We start from the raw sequence: 20,244 nt of genomic DNA, 5'->3' as shown, positions 1-20,244 counted from the left end.
ACCATTTATACAAGCATAAGAAAATAACCTGGAAATAGAAAGTTGTTAGCAGTATAATTATACTATCCTTTGAAATTTTTTATATAATACTGAATTACTATAATAAGCATCTTATTTTCTTATGATAGCTAACCTAGAATTTAACATTTTTAAAGCATACTTTAGAAATCAGAGTTAGAGAGATGACTCAGGTGGTGAAGTGCCCGCCACTCAAGTATAGAACATGAATTCTAATCTCTGTTGACCATGTAAAAGCCAGGCACAACACTGCACACCTGAAACCTTAGTGGAGAGTCAAGCACAGGAGGAGCCAGAGGCTTGCCTGACCAGTCTGTCTGGTCAGTTTGTGAGCTCTGGGTTCAGTGAGAGACTCTGCCTCAAAAACATAAGGTGGGCCTTGGGACTGCCTATGAAATATCATGTAGAGCTCCAGAATTTGGATGAAATTAAAGATAGCAAGGCATTGTTTTCTCTTTGGATGTAAGATGATTATAAGACTGGTCCCTTTCACATGCCTTGCTTAGACAATTTCTATAATGGAGAATATATTTTGCCTAAGGAATGACGTATTTTTAGTAAAATTAAATGTAGAGGAATAAAAGAAATAAGGTGTACAATGATTGAGACAGACATCTGATGATGACCTCTACCCTCCACACACATATGTACAAACCCACACAGGCACATATTATACCACACCATCAAAAATAAAAAAATATACATATATACCTGGAATTAGTTATTAAGAACTGCTGATTTTCATTTTGCTATTTGATAAATATTTACAAAATCAGTGACTTATAAAGGAGAACTAGTGTGCCCTATACACATTGTGAAATATATTTTTATAAGAATTTCATGTGTGTGTGTGTGTGTGTGTGTGTGTGTGTGTGTGTGTGTGTGTACACATGTGGAGGTGGAGACCACAGATGACTTCAGGTGTTTTTCTTCAGGTACCATCTACCTTTTGGACAGGGTTTCTCACTGGTCTTTAACTTGCCAAATAAGTTCGTCTGACTGGCTGGTAATCCCCAGGGATTTACCTGACTTCACCTCCCCAGGGCTGGGATTATAGCTGCACACTTAAAAAAAAAAGTGGGTTATGGGAATTGAACTCAGATCATTACACTTGCAGGACATTAACTTTACTTACTGAGCTCTCTCTCTCTCTCTCTCTCTCTCTCTCTCTCTCTCTCTCTCTCTCTCTCTCTCTCTTCCTCCCTCTGAGCCCCTCTGTAAGATTTCTGCTCTCATTATAAAAATGCAAAGGTCCTTTTTAGGAAGGATGCTACAGGAATATTTTTGAAGGCCCATTTCTATTTTCTTTTTACCTCATTCATTCATTCTTAATTTTTGTAGCCCCTTTCCTTCCTTTTTTGACTTTTTATTTCACAAGTCATGTGATTTTCTTGTAAAAAGTTCTTTTTCTTTCTTTCCTTAAGATTGTCATGGATTGTCATGGACAACTTGATTTGGTTGATAACTTGATTTAGAGGTCGTTAAGGTGAATAGTTAAAGGAAGTTCACCCTCCCTATATGAGGATGGAGAGAGGGAAGGATGCTTTTGTTAACTGTAAGCACCCAGAATCCACTTGAACAGTTTATTTTCAAATCTTGATATACAGGTATACCACCGAGTTAAAGACAAACAGTAAATAATTAACCATTGTTATAGTGATTGCTGGCACATTTTTAGATTCTTTCTTTGCTGTATATACAAATAGTAAGCCTTGAAAGCAAATGCTGTCAGTAAGACCTTACTTGTCATAGAAGTTAGACTTATAGTAATCGTTTTAGTAACACTGAAAGCTCAGGGGTGCTGGCCATGAGCAGGAGCGGGAGGAAGCAAGCCAAGAGGACCTGGCTTCTGTGTCTCATGGTACGTACAGTTAGTCCTTTGTAGTTTGAGTGCGCTTTCGCCTTTCCCAAACTCTGTTCTGGTTCTCTTCAGTGGCTCTGGGCTGGCATGCTTTTTTCTCATTCTCTGCCTTCTCTTTCCCTTTTATCCTGCAGCCTGATTTTGGTCTTACTGTTCCCACTTTGCCCTAAACCATTCACCATTCATCTATATATTTATTCAACAAAAATAGGTGGACTATCTCTCCAGATCAATTTCTGTCCTTTGTGGTTTTGAGAACCAGTGAACAAATCAAAGGTCCTTACCCAGTTATATTCTAGGAGAGAGGAGCAGTCTCCTAATAACTAATAAACACAGGTATATTTTCATAGTACACAAGAGTGATGATGGTGAGGAGAAAAAGCCACGTAGGGCAGGTCTAGGTTGAAGAAGCACAGGGATGGAAAAGAGTGAGTTCAGGGAAGTCAGAGTCAGACTGCGTGGGCAGGTATGCACGATATAGAAAGTGACATTTAGACAAAGACTGAAGTGAATATTAGTCTTCTGACATAGGCTTGGGAGCCCTGAGGCAGGAAAGCACCTGGAATGTAGCACTAACAACAAAGGAGTCCTGGGTGAACAGTCAGATAGATGCAAGGGAGAGAACGGAGGACCTGAGAGGTCAGGTAGGTGTGCAGGTGGTGGTAAATTCCACTTTTACTGTAAGTGAGGTGGGGAGCCATGCCAGGATTGGAGCAGAGGAGTGACATGACAAGCCTTGATTTTTGTAGACTGCTGTGTGGTGCGGGAAAAGCAGGGAGAGCAGACAGAATTGACTTCAGGTTGTCAGCTTGGCAGCAAGCATGGTTATCCTCTGAGCCATCTCACTGGCTCTCAATGACTATTTTACAAAATAATGGTTAAATAGATTTGATATGAAAAAAAGACTATAATCAAAGGAATCTGAGATGTGCACAGGTTCTTAACCCAGCCACCTTCGTCATAGTCATACTACTTAGAGATAAGTTGGGGAGGTAACAGTTTCAGAAAGCAGGAGTTCTTCACAGTTTCTGTGAACTGTGAGTTACCTACTCTTTCTCTAAAATGATATTTCAGGAAGGTAAGTGGATACACAGCTCAACAGGTGAGAAGAGGTGAGAAACTGACAGGGTGTTTTAAGTCCTTTTGCATTGCTGCGACAGAGTACCTGAAGGGACAACTTAGGACGCAAAGGTCTGTGGTCATGGCTCCAGACGATTTCAGTCCCCCACCATAGAGGAGGCACGGCAGAGTTCATGGCAGTGTTTATAATGGTAGGATCTTATGGTGGAAGTCCCCCATTGTAGAAGAGCAGGAAGCACCAAGTGGGCCCAGAACCAGGCCCATTCCCAGGAGTCTATCTAGAAAGTGAGAGATTTCCTAAGGGAATAATGTATAACTGGGTGACAGTATCCTTTGTTCAAAGCAATGCATATTTTAACTCTAGCTCGAACATGGCTACATGATGTCAGGAATTGGAATATGACCTTAGGTTTCTTAATTAGTCTTGCTTTGATTAGAGTCTGTTACACAGGATGTTCACATGGACTGGAATTATGTACATTGTGGATACATTGAGGTCAAAAGTAAGACTATGCACTGTGATACCAAACTCTTCAGTGTGTGAGAGTCTGTTAGCTAGTATAAAGCATGTCAGAGGAGGATGTCCTGGTTATTTTTATGTCTACTTGACACAATCTGGAGGCATTTGGGAAGAGGGAAACTCAATAGAGAGAATGCCTCTGTAAGATTTGCCTGTAGGCACGTGTGCAGTACATTTTCTTGATCAGTGGTTGATGCTGGAGGGCACAGCTCACTGGCAGCAGTACCACTTCTGGGCAGGTGGTTCTAGGTTGTGTAAGAAAGCTGGCTGAGTGTGATGAGGAGCAAGCCAGTGAGCTACGTTTCTCCATGGCTTCTGCTTTAGTTCCTGCCTCTAGGTTCTTGCCTTGAGTTTCTTCCCTGTTTTACCTTCATGGTGGATTGTGATTGAAACATGAAAGCTGAGATAAACTCTTTTCTCCCCAAGTTGCTTTTGATCAAGATGTTTAATCAAAGCAGTAGAAATCCTAGTTATGACAAAAGGTAACAGCTGCTTGGGTATTATGGCATGAGCTACAAGGAGGAGGTATCACCACCTAACAGCTAAGTAGAAATGGTCTTGGGTCCACTGTGGAGAACTAGAAGCTAGCTCTATAGTCTTCCTACTAGTTTCAGATGTTGAAGAAATTAGCTGTAGATGAAGCAGTAAACCCAGGCCAGTAGCTAACTAGTGTACATAATATGTTGGGTATGTTTGGGAATGTAGAGTCATGGGCACAGGTCCCAAGAAGGTTCATTGGAAAGGTAAGTGGAGGAAAGATAATTCTAGAGGAGTGAGATGATTACAGAGCAGTGTGTAGCTGGCTAGTACAATGTGGAGTATAGCTCCTCTGTACCAACTGCCGTCCTAAAAGAATCTTCCATTGAAGTTACTTTCCAAACTACCCAGGGAAATGCCTGCCAGAGTATCTGTTAACTGTGCCGCAGGTAACCAAGTGAGGCAATCTCCTGAATCATTCTATTTGCTGTTATCAAATAAATGTGGAAGATTGCCTGCCAACAACAGTGATTATGATTTTGGCAATAAAAGCCCTTTCTGACAGAAATGGCTGGTCAGTATGTTTAGCTGCTTATTGAAGCCACTCCTGCCACAAGAGACCAGAGCCATCACAGAAGGAAGGATACACAGCGTCCTCTTTTCCTTGGGCCTGCTTCCACATCATTCAAAATATGCACTCCATTTTCCAGGCTTTTTCCTTATCTCAGGGTGAGGCCACACCAGATTCTAAGCTGTTCAGGGTGATACAGCAATATTCTACTCCAAGAATTACCTAGAAAAAATTTGAGGAAAGTATTAGTCCTTGAGGCTCTTGAAACTACCATTTACTGTGGAGTTCATCCCTGGGAGATCTCTTCTGTAGGAACAGAACCCTGGTGCTGTCAGAACTTCTTTCAGATTTGGGCAGGAAAGCTCTTGAACGTCTTACAGTAAGTAAAAAAGTTCTCACTAATGGAAGAAGAGAATCTGGAGGGCACTGGTTCCACATGAGGAGCCAAACACAAGGGGAAGAAGTTCCATTCTGAAAGCAATTGTGTTAGGACTCTGAGAGTACACAGCTTATATTGATTACTGAAAATCTGAAGAAAGCGCTTCTTCTCTGAAAGAAACTGAGCATTGTTTTGACAGGAAGCATAGAACATTATGTATGTAACCCTCCAGCTTTTGGGGTTTTTGTGAGAGCCAAAGCTTATTGGCAGACCACAGTCATGCCTGCAACTGGTTCTGTGTGTAGCCATGTGTCACTCCATTGAGGAACAAGCAATTTTACTAACATCCATGCAGATGTTGACCATGTTACTTTTCAACTGGTGTTGCTCAAAATTTAATTCTTAAATTAGTTCTACAGGTAACATTTTCTTGCTAGTGTCTTTAGAGGCTGCATTTTATAGTATCTGTGCAAATGGAATGCTCCTGGGCCTCCGAGGACTCTAATAAGTAATTCATTCTTCCCTTTCATGCCCATAGTGTCAGTAAAAATAATGGATAAAATAACCCGTGCAATGTAAAGTGTCTTTTGTATTTTCTGTTTATGCCTTTATTTGAAACTGATTAAAAATGTCAAACTTGAAACTCTGACAAAATAATATCTGCTGTTTGAATATAATACAGGCCAAATTGTTTAAACCTTAATTAGGCTGAGTTTGAATTGACCTCAGTAGGAATCTGGCTGAGGCTCTGTGTTAATTACCTTTGCCTTGAAATATGTAAGAACTTTCTTTCTCATGGAACAATACATGGATAGCTAAAATAATAAAAGGTTTAAATAGATGCAAATCAAACTTGAAAAGTTTAAACTGTTGTTTTCATCCTGCAAGTCAGCTGAGAAAAAGCATACAGACTATAGTTCTAAATTATGTCCACAGAGCATTTCAGATCCAGTGAATTAGCTCTCCTCCTTCGACCATTTGAGCTCATAAATGTTCACTTCAAAAGTGCTTCAGATTCTTCCATTGAAACAAACTTGAACTGACAATAGCCAGATGATGTAAAATTGGAACTGGAATTCTATCTGTGGCCCATCCTCATAGGTTCTTCCTCATAGGTATTCGAGGAATCAGAGCAAAGTTAGTGTTTCCATTCTACAGGCAAAGCAGGGCATATAGATTTCTGGCTGCCAGAAAAAAGCAATTAGCAGTGAGGAGAAAACAGAAGGAAATAAATAAACAGAACTGTGCTAGATAGTGAGTGAATTCAAGGATTGATTTAGAATGACTTGGCTTATAAAAAACAGGCCTCAACATTTATCATATGCTTTCATTAAAGCTTGATATGGGAACTGTAGTGTTTTCTTAATAGGCAAATTATGTTGCCAAACCATTTTTATACTTTATTTCTAAATAAATAGAGATAGACTATGTAATATTGTGCAACCAAACTCAAAAGGAGACCAGTTATACTAGCGGTAAACAAATAGCATGTCAGAAATTCAATATACCCATGTCAGTGTTGTATAAGGATGATGGCTTCATACTTGGCTGGGAGTTAGTGCTGAGGATTTTGTATGTGTCCTGTGTGCTGGGTGTTTCTCCTCTCATGATGATGAGGATTCTGAGATCACTCCAGAAGCTCACTGCTCCTGAATGTAAACCCATATTTACATCTGCTGCTAGGTGGCCATGTTCTTGAATTCTGTAACATGCCTTCTCTCCAACAGTAAGTCCTTCCTTTTTGATAACAATGGGCTACGGGGAATAAGGCTGTCAGTGTAGGTCTGGAAAAGCCAGAATTTTGATGACACACCAAAACCATTCTTATTAACTAGTCTTGTCTAAGCTTAACCCTAGCCTCACCACTAAATAGGGAAATAGGGAAAGAACTTACCCTACAGTAGACCTAACTCCAAAATATCTTCCAAGATGAGTTAATAATTTATGTAGTTCCTCATGGTCTGTTAGTGAACTTACTTTCTTAAAGTAGGTGGATAATGAAGAATTGGGGCTATAGGTTATGGTTCACATGAGATTAGTGGTTATTTGATGTTGTTATAAAGTTGGACTACAGTGTATCAGACTCTATAATAGGATCAAGTTATTTCAGGAGGAAAGTTTCTAAGTGTTTATTCAGAGACTTTTTTTTAAGGCATCTTTGCACTAAGTAGAGCAGGCTGGCCTTGAATTCATAAAGATCCACCTGCCTGTCTCTTAAGTGCAAGGGACTAAAGGTGTACATCAGCACACCCAGCTGAGGTGTCTTCTTAACACACCAGCACCACTTCAAGGAGCTACAGAATCAACCCATCACTGTAAAGGAACAATTTTGCCTCAAAAGTCAATTGAACAACAGCAATAGACATGTTAAAGTGGTTAAGGGGCCTGGGAGACCACAAGACCTCACTCTACACAGAGAATACAGGCAATTAAAAGATTAAATTAAATTAAAGAGGGAGAAATAAATACCCCTCACATTGCCAATTGGTTATTCAGTAACAAATGATCAGCACTGAAAACATACATACAAGTAACATTACACAGACTGAACAGGTTATAGTGTGTGTGTGTGTTGTTGTTGTTACATATATACACACATTAATACATATATTATATATATGCATATATATGCATGTAACAACAATTAATGAAAAGGCCATGGATTTACAAGAGAGGAAGGAGCATATGGAAGGGTTTGAAGTGAGGAAAGGAAAGGGGAAAACAAGATAATTACATTATAATCTAAAAAATAAAAATAATTTTAAAAAGAATAACAAAAAATCACTTAGAATATAAGAAAACAAAATAAATCTGATAAAAATTAGCCCTTCAGGTTTTGAGATATTATATGTGAAAAGTATTTAACATCTTGAAGAAATTTACAATGCGAAAAAACATAAAGAATAATATATAGAATACAGAGCCGCACGACCTGGAATTGTGTGGGTTTTTATGTTTATGTAAGAGATACTGTGTTTTAGAGCACATTTTTCCATAGTGTACTTCTTTACCCAAAACTGCTCGATTTTTGTTCCCATTAAGACATTAGTTCCCAGCTTATTCCATCTCTCTGATGGACAACATATTGCCATGTGAACAGGCCTCACTACATCTGTCCTATCCTGTATCTCGGCAGGGTTTCCTCTCGCACGCTGTACACCTCAGCTGGTGACTCCTCTGGGAACCGTGCTGGGACGGGAAGTGATAGGTTGTAGGGAAGGCCGTTTACATTTTACAGCAGTCTGCTAACCCAGCTGTGGGTAGGAGATGTCAGGCTTTTAAAGTATGATATCACTGAGAAATACTTTTTAAAAAAAACCTTTTGGGTTTTACATTTTCTTCTAATTAACCAGGGGTTGGCAAATGAAAGCCTGTGGTCCACATCCAGTCTGTTACCTGCTTCTGTAAAGAAAGTTTTATGAGAACACAGGATTTCTTATTCATTTACATATTGCCCACAGCTGTTTTCAGGTTGTAAGTACTGAGTAGTTGCCCTAGAGACCATAAGTCTTGAAACAGCTCCAATGGTAGCTCCCTGACCCTTATGGAGAGAAGTGTTGGCTTGTCCTGCTGTTGTAGGATTGCCTGTTATCACTATCTAATCCTTTTGTTTTAATTTGTAAATAAATTATCGATTATCAAGTCGCATGACTAAAATGACGTCAGAAGGTGATAGAAGTAGAAAATGGGGTGTGAGGAGCTAGTGTGTTAGGTAGATGGTAGAGAATTTGAGAAGATGCCATGTGAGTGGAGACCCCAAACACAGAAAACCAAAGCTCAGGTGCTTAACAATCTCATAAAATGAAGCAGGTAGTGAGTGGCAGGGGCTGGGTTTCAATGCAGAAACAACTCCAAATTTAAGTCCCCCGCACCCCCCCATGGTACAACTGCTTCCTTAAACTCATGCAGATACAATGCAAGGGGAAATACAGCAAGCATTGTCTCAGAAGCAGCGGGTTCGGTTCCCCAGACTGGGTAGTCCTGAGACTGGAGCTGTGTTGAAATTTGGACTCGGCGCCGATGACTGGGGTTGAGTCATAGTACCCACATTAACCTTGGCTGAGTCCCTTGAATCTGCAGCCGTCATTGTGGGGTGGGGGGCGGCAGGAGGGAGCTCCTCTGAAAAATGGGGTGGGTCTCTGAGGACTCTGCTGGCTCTCACTCTCTATGATGCTGTGACTTTAGGAGGTGGCATTTGATCTGGGCTTTGGAGTGTGGGGTGATTTTGACAGGCTGCCTTGTAAATGAGGGGGAAGGTATTCCAGGTGGCGAAAACAGTGTGAGCAAAAACACAGTGACCAGCAACTGCAGAAGGAATTCTAGGAATGATGGATACTAGGTCTGTCTGACGGGCCAGGCTTTAACCTTGCAGCAAATCAGAAAGCAAATGGGGTCTGGTACTGAACTGAGAAAGGGTCTGAAGTTAGGCTTGAGAGCTGGGAATTCCTTCCTGCAGTTGTCCAAGTCTAGAGGTCCTGGAGTCGCTGTGACTACTCCCAGGGTTAGAGTCCGACATCATCTATTGTCTATCCGGCAGCTCTTAGTGTAAGGAAATTCATCAGTATGCTGAGTCAAAACTTAGAGGGTATAGTTGTAGCTCTTTCAGCATGTAAATAAGGGGAGATCATACACAGTAGAAGAACATGTTCAAGAATATGTAACTCAAAGACTTGACATAGACCAGGACGTCCACAAAGGTACAGAACTTTAGAAGGCATTCCAATCACAGAGGAAGTGTGCATCCATGGTGGGTAGGTCTCTGACTGATGTCACTGCTCAGAGGGGAGCTGGAACATCAGACTGTTGTGACAAAGACTGGTCAGTTCGAGCTGGAGGATGAGAAGGAAGGGTTCCCGGAGTTGGTCAGATGGGCCAGGGACAGGAGAGTGCTCAACTAAGGAAGGGGGCTAGGAGACAAAAGGATCAGTGGACATGTCTTATCCAAGGAACTGAAAGCCCTCTATGATTGGAACATGGCCTGTGTGAACCTGAATTTAATACGAATTCAGTACTCTCTTCTTAAAATTAATTAGCTAATTAATTAGTGTGTGCATACATGTATGCAGTGTGTGTGCTTTTATGCCTCTCACAGCATGTATGCATGGGAAGGTCAGAGTACAACTTTGTAGAGTCAGTTCTATCTACTTTCATTTGGACTCCAGGGACCCAACTCAGGCTTGTGTATCAACCCCTTGACACACAACCACCTTGCTGGCTTTGAGTAGCCAGTATTATTAAAGTGATCAATATATATGTATCAAATATATATGAGTGCCTTTAAAAATATAGAACCATAAGGCTGAGTGATGGTACACACCTTTAATCCCAGCACTCACGAGGCAGGGTGAGGCAGAGTTCAAGGCCAGCCTGGTCTACAGAGTGAGATCCAGGACAGACACCAAAACTACCCAGAGAAACCCTGCTTCAAAAAACAAAAAACAAACAAATGAACAAATTAGAACCTATACAAAGTATGGAACCAGGAGGTAAAAATCACCTTTAATCTCACCAATTAGAAATAATCTTACTTCAGCATATGCTTGTGTTTTTATGCAAGGGCACACGAGAAAAGCATGATTTTATGGAATGAAGTTTTATCAGCTCTTATCTGATATAACACTATATGCTAGCATTTCCAAGGTCATACCACTAGAAGTTTTTTCAGAGCTTTAAAATTTCCAATTAAAATATAATTACATCACTTCTTCCCTTCCCTTTCCTTCCTCCAACCACTTCTATGTTCCCCCACTTCCTTTGTGTGTCTTAGATGAAGTTATACCACTTGGGCTGACAGTGTTCCCACAAGAGCTTCAGGCTACCTAAAAAACCCCAGTACCAGGCATAAGAAACCTCCATTTTAGTTGATGGCCACAGCAGTCTAAGTGACCCTCCAAACAATATAGGCTATTGGTGTTGTCCTTGGCTGCCTCTCAGACACTGAAAGTCAGTATATCCCTATTGCTGAGGACATTGCCCACTTCAGACACAGTACTTAGAAGATATGAGCTGAATCTAACCTAAAAGCCTCTGTCTTACAGTCTACTGTTCATACTACCAGAAGTTATTATGCAAGCTGCCAAAGGGGGGCACAATCAATAGTCCTACCCACTTGTGATGTCTATGGACCACAACAATGGCCAATCAAGGTAGCTCCAAAGGTGCAAGAATGGCACTCATATCTTGGCAGTAACAAGTAACTGTCTCTTAAAGCCCACCTCAGCAGGAGGAAATCATGCCTGGTACAAGAAACATAGCCACCTAACTACCTGGGTCTAGTTGGAGGGGAACTTTAAAAAATAGTTTTATTAATTCTTTGGGAATTTCATACTGTATTTTGGTCCCAGTCCTCCCTGTTCCTCCCCTGAACTCTTCCCAGATCCACTCCCACTTGTCACTCACCCCCACCCTCAGCCTTTGTGCTGCCCATATACCCTCAGAGGACACTGACTCTGGTTTCCCTAGAAGCCATTAACTAGCCATAGCCCCTCATTTAGGGGTGGGCACTCATGAACTCTTCCCACTCCAAACAAGAATGTTGACTGGCTTGATCTGGTGCAGGCAGAACAGCTCCTGTGAGTTCACTGCTGCCACAGACTTCTCATGTCCAGATGACACTGTTTCACTTGAGACCTCCTCTACACTAGCAAGAACTTCCTGTTTATTCAGCTCTTCTTCCAAGCTCCTCCTCCCTGAGGTGTGTGTGTGTGTGTGTGTGTGTGTGTGTGTGTGTGTGTGTGTGTGTGTGTGTGTGTGATAGATATCCTGTTTGTGACTGAGAACCCCATTGACAATTATTTCTGCATTTTGACCAGTTTTAGGTTTCTGAATTAAGCTAATATCTACTGCACAAAGAAACTTCTCTGATGAGGACTGACAGCTATGGATATAAAAATACAAATTTAGACAGCAGCTTGATACTGTATCTATTTGGCAGAATAATAATAGTAGGTTCACTCCTAGGATCTGTGAGCTTCCCAAACATCAGTTCTTTATAGTAACATGCATGTGCGTCTTCCTGTGGAGCACTCAATAAATCTAATGGAAAAGACGTTGGTTACACTCATAGCATCCATGCCCCTATTACACTCATGGACATATCTTGCCAAGTTGGTTATTATTGTAGTTCACAGGATTCACTGCTGGTGTTTGTCAATGACCTCCCGCTTCTTCCCCGAGTAGCCTGCATAGCACTTTCCAGTACTATGAAAATGAGTCAGCAGGAGTATCTAGGTCAGTATCAATTTGATCTCTCCATGCCCTGCAACCATGGTGTATGCTGTCTCCACCAATAGGGTTTACCTTCAAGGAGAACTTGGCTTCTCATAATTACACATAATAGACAAAAGATAGTGATATTGACTGTATATAAATATTTTGTAATGGGTCACATTGTAAGATGCTTGCATTTTTCTTTAACAAACAATGTGATAAACAGCTTCTTTGTAAATTTATATTCAAATCTAACTTTTTTTTTTTAAGATACAAATAACCATGTCAAGGGCTAGTGGAATAGTCTAGTCAGATGGGGTCAGAAGCATGATCTCAATGTATGTTAAAAACAAAACAAAACAAATAAAACACAACTTGACAACCGGCTTGCAAAGGTTGAGTTGGAAAGAGGTGGTGCCGAGGTAAGAATAGTAAGGTTTCTAATGGTACCAAAGTACTAGGGTATAAGTAAAGCTCAAAGAAAAGGGTTTTGTTTAACAGCCTTGTGAGAACTGGAATGCTGTCTGGACATTTTACATACTATAGGACCTGTAAGGTGTCAGCCATGCTAGGGAACAGACATTGATGGGGGATGGATATACTGTGTTCCTATACAGGAGGTACCAAGAATGAGGAATAGATTTGAAAGGTTGTTCTAGCAGAGGAAAACTTGCCACTGAGTATTAGGTGTGTTGCTTCTGTGGACACCAGGTAAAGCTGTCAGAAAGATCATTTATAAGTTGATCTCTTAGGTGAGAGGGCACAGCAGACTTTTGCATGTGAGAACTCTTCACATGGAGACCCTAGGCACAGAATAGTTTTAGAGAGCAGATGTGCACATGTCTCCTTGGGCTTTAATAAGCATCAAAATTTAAGCTTTAGCAACTAATACTTGGAATTGCATCTTAAAATTATATAATATGACTTGTGTCCCTGAAACTTGATTATTACTTGAAAAATTGGTCAAAAGTGATAAATGTTTAAATGTTACAGTTGAGAAAATGTCTTTATTGTGTTGCCAACTGCTGCATGACAGGGAACTTTAGTTCTAACAAGCTTTAATTAGAAGAAGTGAAAAAAAAATCAAAGGATGATGTCAGCCAGGACCAAAGTGAACCAGAACAAGAAATACTTTTATTAGTTACAGAACATCCACAGTGTGTGGGGTTGTCTCATTGGCTTCCTTTAATAACAATGAAAAAATATTGCAGGCCTCTTTCTGGGAGTTCAGACTGTGGGTCTTTTTGTACACCAACTGATTTTGATAGGTGTTTTTAGTAGTAAAATTATGTTCTTTGGGTTTGCAAAAAAATTAAAAGATATGCTAAATAAATCATGGCTTTAAAAAAACAAAGAATATTCTTAAACTTAAGATGTTAGAAAATGATCTTTTATTATTATTATTATTATTATTATTATTATTATTATTATGTGTTTTAATTTTATACATCAGTCATGGGTTCCCCTGTCCTCCCCCCTCCCACTCCCACCCCCACCTTCCTCCCAGCCCCTCCCCTCCATTCCCATGATCTTAAGAAAGGAAGTAGACAGTCAACACCAAGTGTCCATTGGTTAGTGGTAAATTAGCCTGTTGTTTTAGTTAAGGTTACTACTGCTGTGATGAAACACCATGACCCAGTTGTAGAAGAAAGGATTTATTTGCCTTACACTTCCACCTCATAGTTCATCATTGAAGGAAGTCAGGACAAGAACTCAAGCAGGAACTTGAAAGAAGGAGCTGATGCAGAGGCCTTGGAGGGGTGCTGTTTATTGGCTTGCTCTGAGCTTGTTACTTGCTCAGCCTGCTTTGCTATAGAACTCAGGACCACCTGTCCAGGAAGGGCACTAACCACCATAAGCTGGGCCCTCCCACATCAATCACTAATGGAGAAAATACCTTACATGTTTACCTGTAGCCAGATCTTACTGAGGCATTTCTCCGTGGAGGCTCCCTAGCTTGTGTCAAATTGTCATCAAACTACCCAGCACACCATTACTTTATTATTATTTATTGCAGCATAGTTTCTATCATGGAGAGTGACATAAAAAAAGATTTATTAATTTTTTAGAGGCCATCATATTATAATTGAAAATAATTGTCCATGTAGGGATTAAATAGATCAACAGAAATACATGAATTTACTTTCTAAAAAAACCTGATTCTCTCTCCTTAAGATGCAATTTTACCCTTATCTAAGAGAAGATTAACTAGTAAATTCTTGGTCCATTCTTCTTTCTCCTTACTCCTCACTGATGCTGAGCACTATTATGTCTGAATCCCAGTGGACCAGTCCTTCTCTGTACCTCACTGAGAAGTGTTGCCTATTCCTTTAATCTGTTTTCCTGATTTGTTATCACTCTTGCTCCTTGCTGTTTTACAGAACTTTATCCAGTCTGCCAAGTTCAACCCAACGGTAGAATATCTTGCTGGTGTGCCCAGCTGATGCCGCCATTCTCTGAAATGCAGCAGCCGTGGCAACTGTGGCCTCTGTGTATTCAGCCTCCAGTTTCAGGCTCTCAGGATGGTCTTACTCTAAGCAGATCTTTGTCGCCTCCTACTCCATTTCTTTGCTCGTTCACCTCTGCCTTTAAACTTCTCGTGCCACTTCTTTTCCAGGGTCCAGCAGGGACCTTGACTCCTGTTTTACTGAGGTTACCCCCGCCCTGATCTCTACCAAAGTTTCCCTCAGCCATACTACCCTCCAGCTAGCTGCTTTCCTGGTTCTCAGTTTTGTTCAGGCTGCTTGACACAACAGTGCCTCCTCACCTCTCCGTTTACTCTCAGGCTTCCATCCAAATTGCTCTGGACCCAGCTACCAGCAACTGTGAGCTGTGTTTTATCTTCACTGGGTTTAGTCTCTGCGGTATTTTGTAGTTACTGAATATCTTCTGTTGTTCTGAAAACCTCTCTCTTTTAGGTTTCCTCCCACTTTAGATTGGTACAAATTCAGACTTGTCATTCTTCTTAAAACAAACAAACAAACAAAAACCAGAAAAAGAAGCATTTAATTATTTAAATATAATGTCTGTTTGTAATCTAGTACTAATTTTATTATTATAAGGATTATAATATATGTGTATATGTGTGTGCGCACGTGTGTGGATTCACATGGTGCATGTAGATGCGCGTGCACATGTGAGCTCATGCATATGGATGCCAGAGGTGCTGTTTGCTTCGTTTTGTTTTCACCAAAACTATATATATATAGTCTGACTTAGCCTTGCACAGTGCTCTGCAGACACAACAGGACACCTGCATGTGTGAATCTACGTGGCTTTTTACACAGTGTCCCTCAGTGGAACCCGAGGCTTGCTGGTTGTGTTAGATTGGCTAGCCAGCAAGCTCCAGGGTGCTCTTGTCCCTGCCTCCTCAGTGCTGGAAGTCACATAAGCAGTTTGCTGCACCAGATTTTTGTTTTTAGCATGGGTGCTGGGGATCAATCTCAGATCCTCCCACTCACATGGTAAGCACTGTATGTACCAGCTCAGCCATCTTCCTAGTCCTTGTATTTTTTTTTATACAAATATGTGATAATTTAGTGTTAGTTATACTTTTTTTTATGTGTACACATTTGTGCATGTCTATGTGAAAGTTGAAGCCAGAGGACAATGTCTAGTCTCTATCTATCTTGTTTTCTGCCTGCCTCCCTTCCTACCTGCCTCCCTGCCTCCCTCCCTTCTCCCTCTCTCCCTCCTTTCCTGTGTTTGTGAGATAGAGTTTCTCACTGTACTTCAAGCTTACTGATGTGCTAAACTAGCTGGCTAACAAGCCCCAGGATTCTCCTGACTGCCTCTCCAGCACAGCACAGAGATTGCAGGCATGCACTGGAGTTGTGTGTTTGCTTTGTTTCTAATAAGGGTTCTGAAGACTGAACTCAGGTCCTTATGGTTACATGGCAAGCTCTTTACTGACTAAGCCATTTCCCCAGCCTCAAGTACTAGTTCTTGACTGTCTAGGAATCCTTTTACTGTACATGTTATATTCCTTAAGTATAAATGTGAAAATATAAGGCATGCATATTAATTATTCCCCTGGTCTCTTGTTTCCTAGTTAATGAAAGAATTCCCCCTCCTAAGCATGTTCAATATCCATGAAAACCTTCTAGAAGCCCTTCTGGAACTCCAAGCTTATGCTGATGTCCAGGCCGTCTTAGCAAAGTATGACGGTAAGTCCTGGGGGTATTTTTATGTACTGGAGAACTCCTTTCTCCTTGATATAATCCACTGATTAGATAGATTAGACAATTTCAAGTGGGACTTTGGTGACACTAAGAATTGTCACTTGTAGCATTATGATGGTTATTCGCTAGCATCTTCAACTTAGTGCTTATGTGGCTTGTGCTCTGCTCTTAGCTTCTCTTCCCACAGACTCTGACATGCTCCCACCCAGGCCACTGTGTGTCTCTGCTTGATTCCCTCCTGATCAAGAGACAGCACCTGTGGGGTTGGGCAGCACCAAGAGGTCTTCCCATGACACCTTGCAGGTTCACTGTGATCACTATCTCATGGCCATGTTGATACTCTAGATCAATATAGAGCAGCTAATAGCCTTGCCACAGGTGACAGTGATGAGATGAAGTAAATGTTGGAAGAACAAGTCACGTTCCCTTTCCCATAAGGTCTTCCTTAATAACAGACTACCCCTATTTTTTTACATGATGCTTGATGCCTTTGGAGGCCCTTCACCATCCTGGTTACTTCCTCATGATTTATTCTACTTTACCTGTTACTAGTGAGTCAGGGAAAGAAGCTGGTACAGTGTAGAGAACTTAAACCTATTCTGTTTACATTGGTACCTGTGAATTTAGTATTTGATTAGTAGTACAAAAATTATATTCATGACTACCTGCCATGCTTATACTCTCTGTAGAACTTCACACTCTTCTGACTTACTTGAATCATTTTCTCCATAAAATGTGTTTGCTTATAGATTTGATATTATGGCATGATTACTTATACTACAGAATAATTTTCTTGCATTGCAAAATATTCTTTCTTTAGTAAGCTTCCTTAGTCTATTTAAGAATTATTCAAATCACAGATTTCCTGGAATTCTTCAAACACAGAGAGCAAACTATGTCATTTGGATTTTAGTTTTGACCCACCAACACTTCCTAAGGAATGGTGTTATATTAGCCCTGCTGTTAAGGAAACTGAGCTGTTGTGGGCCTGTTTTTGTTTGTTTTCCCCAAAGTCTTGCTCAGAATGATGGAAACTAAAAGCCTTCAGCCAGTGATGGCATCACTTTGCTGGTGTACATCTGCACACCCCGTGGTAACAAGATATACACGACTAAGTATGGAGCTGATTTTAAAGTATTTATGGAATATTTTAAAGTAAACAAACTGAAGACTGTTTGGCCTTCACATCGGCTCATTTTTATTCTCTGTTTATTCTCTAGAATCTTACTGTTCATTTGAAGCTTGGAGATGTAAGCTATACATCGTTGTGGGCACAATGCTCATATATTGAGTGTCTTTTAGTATCAGAGGAGTTAGTTTTATGCCATGGGTCTACCTGACAATCAACTTTGCCCATTGAAAAGTTCATGTTCTCATCATGAGTGCTGATCTATACTCAGCCCAATAAGCCTTAAGATGTAAGGCTTTAACTAAAAAAAGCCTTTGAGATCACAAGTCTCAAGACTCTTTTCATGAAGATCTCAGCTCATTATAGAAATCATCAGCCTTGTGTTATAAAACTGATTGCCAAGTAAAGAAATGAACTCACTTGGATTTATTCATTGTCTCAATGGATCCCATTGCACAGCCTCCATTCCTCAACAATCAAAAGCTGATTTATTAAATTCTGATAACATATGTTCGTATTACTTGTTACAACAGACTGTCCCACCCTCTGCTAAAACTTGGCTTGCACTTTGAAAAATTCCTTTATTTCAAATGGACAAACTCACCCTATCAAGGCCCATGTTGAGCTTTGTTTATGTTGTGTACCTGGCAACAGAAGTGATGTTCTTGTTCATTATGGAAAAAGAGTCTCACTGGTGGCAGGACACATAGTTTGCTGAGCTGCCTCATTAGAGGCTTTGAGTTCAGCAGTTGTCGATAGAGTGCAGATGACCTAACCCCACTGAACTCTGAGGGGAGTTTTGGTGCCGACTGGCTTAGGCTTGTGTCATTTACAGTAGACATAATGAAGTGGCCGCTGAGGTCACTGTTCTTGAGGGTGAGCTGCAGACACGTAAGACTGTGGGAAAACATGTCTCCTGCTCTTTATTCCATCCCATGGCATGGTCCTTTCAAGTTCATCCCTGATGTTTTGTTTTGGAAACCCAAAGGATCTTGACTGAGCTTCTGGCCCTTTATCTGGCCCTATACAAGGAAGTGAGTGCTTTGGAGTTCTTGGAGTAGACAGCTTATGGGCATCCTGGGTTTTGCCCTGGTTCAAGTTCAGTCATTCTTATCTAAGTTGCTAGAGACAGCACTTTGAATTGTAGCCCTCCATCCCTCTCACAGAGTCACACCCAAAACAACAGGATTATGTTATCTCTGCAAGTTGGAATGTTCTGGTTGGGTGGCTGTTTCTGGGAGGGTTTATGGGTACAGCAGTCCTTCTTTATTGTTTGTTAAGTGGCTAAGTTTTATAAGTCGTGTTCTGGGAAGCGATATGAAGGGATTAGTGATGCTTTTCTGACCTTTGCAAAGAGGATTTAGAAAAATGGCAAGAATGGGGAGGAAAAACCCTGAGAAATAACACGCTTTGGAAAGAAGAGGAGAACAAAATGTATTCACCCTTGCCTCATTTTTCTTTACTGTTACAACAAGAAGTAGACAGTTTGGCTTTGAAAGTTTTGAATTTGAAAATCCTTAATATTCACAAATTCTTCTTACAAAGGATCCTTTGGAAACGGTCTTTTCTAGGATTACAGAACAATTGGTCACATTCCCTTGTGATCTGCATTCTAATATTGATTTTGTCACTGAGATAACGTCTCATGCTTTGTTACTCTAGACTTTTGTCTCAAATGCTATCTTGTCGTTTCTGAGGAGTTTTCATTCTCTTCAATTTTCAGTTTACCAACCATCACAACACCCTTCACACAATGACTAGAGTAACACCAGCAGCAGCAGCTGTAACAGCTAACACACATTGGGGTCTTATGATATGTTGGTGTTGGACGTTGTCTAAGCTTTCATACATGACTTCGTATTTGGCAAGCACTGTTGTTAGTTGTACTGTGTCTAGGAAGTATCTTGTTAACTTCAAAGTAAAGTCATGTAGATATAAGAGGAAAGAGATCAATTGTGAAAAGTCATTGCTCAAATGGTGTAAATGTTATAAGAAAGAGAAAGTCAGTGATAAACACCGTGGGTGACCACTCCAGCTCTTCCCTCTTCACTATCACTTACTGTCTGCTTTGGGCAGTATTTGAAACTTTAAAAAAATATTACCATGGTTCCTATTATTTTTTGTTGCCCTACCATTCTTCAAATATGTTATACACATTAGATATATCCCCACAGTAACCCTCAAAGGAGGTAGTTACTCCATTTCAGCAGATGTAGAAACTGAGGTGTTGTGAATTTAGGTAACTTGCAAGATCACACATTCTTAGACAACTGTGGAGCTGGGATTCAAATCTAGTTCAAATTGAAATTCAAAAGGCAGGGACAGTTCTAAACTCATGTATTTTTCTGTAAATGTGAGTTTTGCTACATTGATGAACTCTGTTTTTTGTAAAAAGGCATAAAATATGTAGGCTGGGGCCAGTGGTGCAGAGTTTCAGTGATGCTAAATGGCCTTTTAATCATTCTTTAGGAAATAGGTATATCTATATTTGCTTGCCTTTCTGATGCCATCTTCAAAACATGACTTTCCATCTTCAATCAATCTGTTTATTTGTCACTAAAAGGATTTTATGTATAACATTAATTTAATTTGAAATTTATCATATTTTCCCAGCCATGTGTTTGTTATACATGGAATATTTTCACCATTATGAAGTCATTAGAAATTCTTTTAGAAGTCATTGTAAAAGCTACTACAACCTTTGCATCATCTTTCAAGGAAGTTTGTAGGCCTCCTAGGTTGAAAACTTTAATCTCAAAGCTTGAGATGGTAGTGTGGAAAAGGATCCATACATCTTGTTCATTATAATCTGTGCATTT

General features: G+C 40.4%; 1 protein-coding gene across 4 annotated transcripts in view; it reads left to right on the top strand.

Annotated features, from left to right (window-relative positions):
* The window catches only part of St7 (suppression of tumorigenicity 7), a 241,731-nt gene that overhangs the window by 171,558 nt on the left and 49,929 nt on the right, over positions 1-20,244 (top strand). For all 4 annotated transcript variants that reach the window (XM_036180992.1, XM_036180991.1, XM_036180995.1 and 1 more), the window contains one exon: positions 16,167-16,281. In XM_036180992.1, the coding sequence (XP_036036885.1) occupies positions 16,167-16,281 (115 nt within the window). The remainder of the gene's footprint in view (positions 1-16,166; positions 16,282-20,244) is intronic.

The sequence above is a fragment of the Onychomys torridus genome, chromosome 3, assembly GCF_903995425.1.
Source record: "Onychomys torridus chromosome 3, mOncTor1.1, whole genome shotgun sequence".
In the NCBI taxonomy this organism is placed as follows: domain Eukaryota; kingdom Metazoa; phylum Chordata; class Mammalia; order Rodentia; family Cricetidae; genus Onychomys; species Onychomys torridus.
The sequence above is the reverse complement of the archived record's forward strand: the minus strand, read 5'-3'. Positions and strand labels throughout refer to the sequence as shown.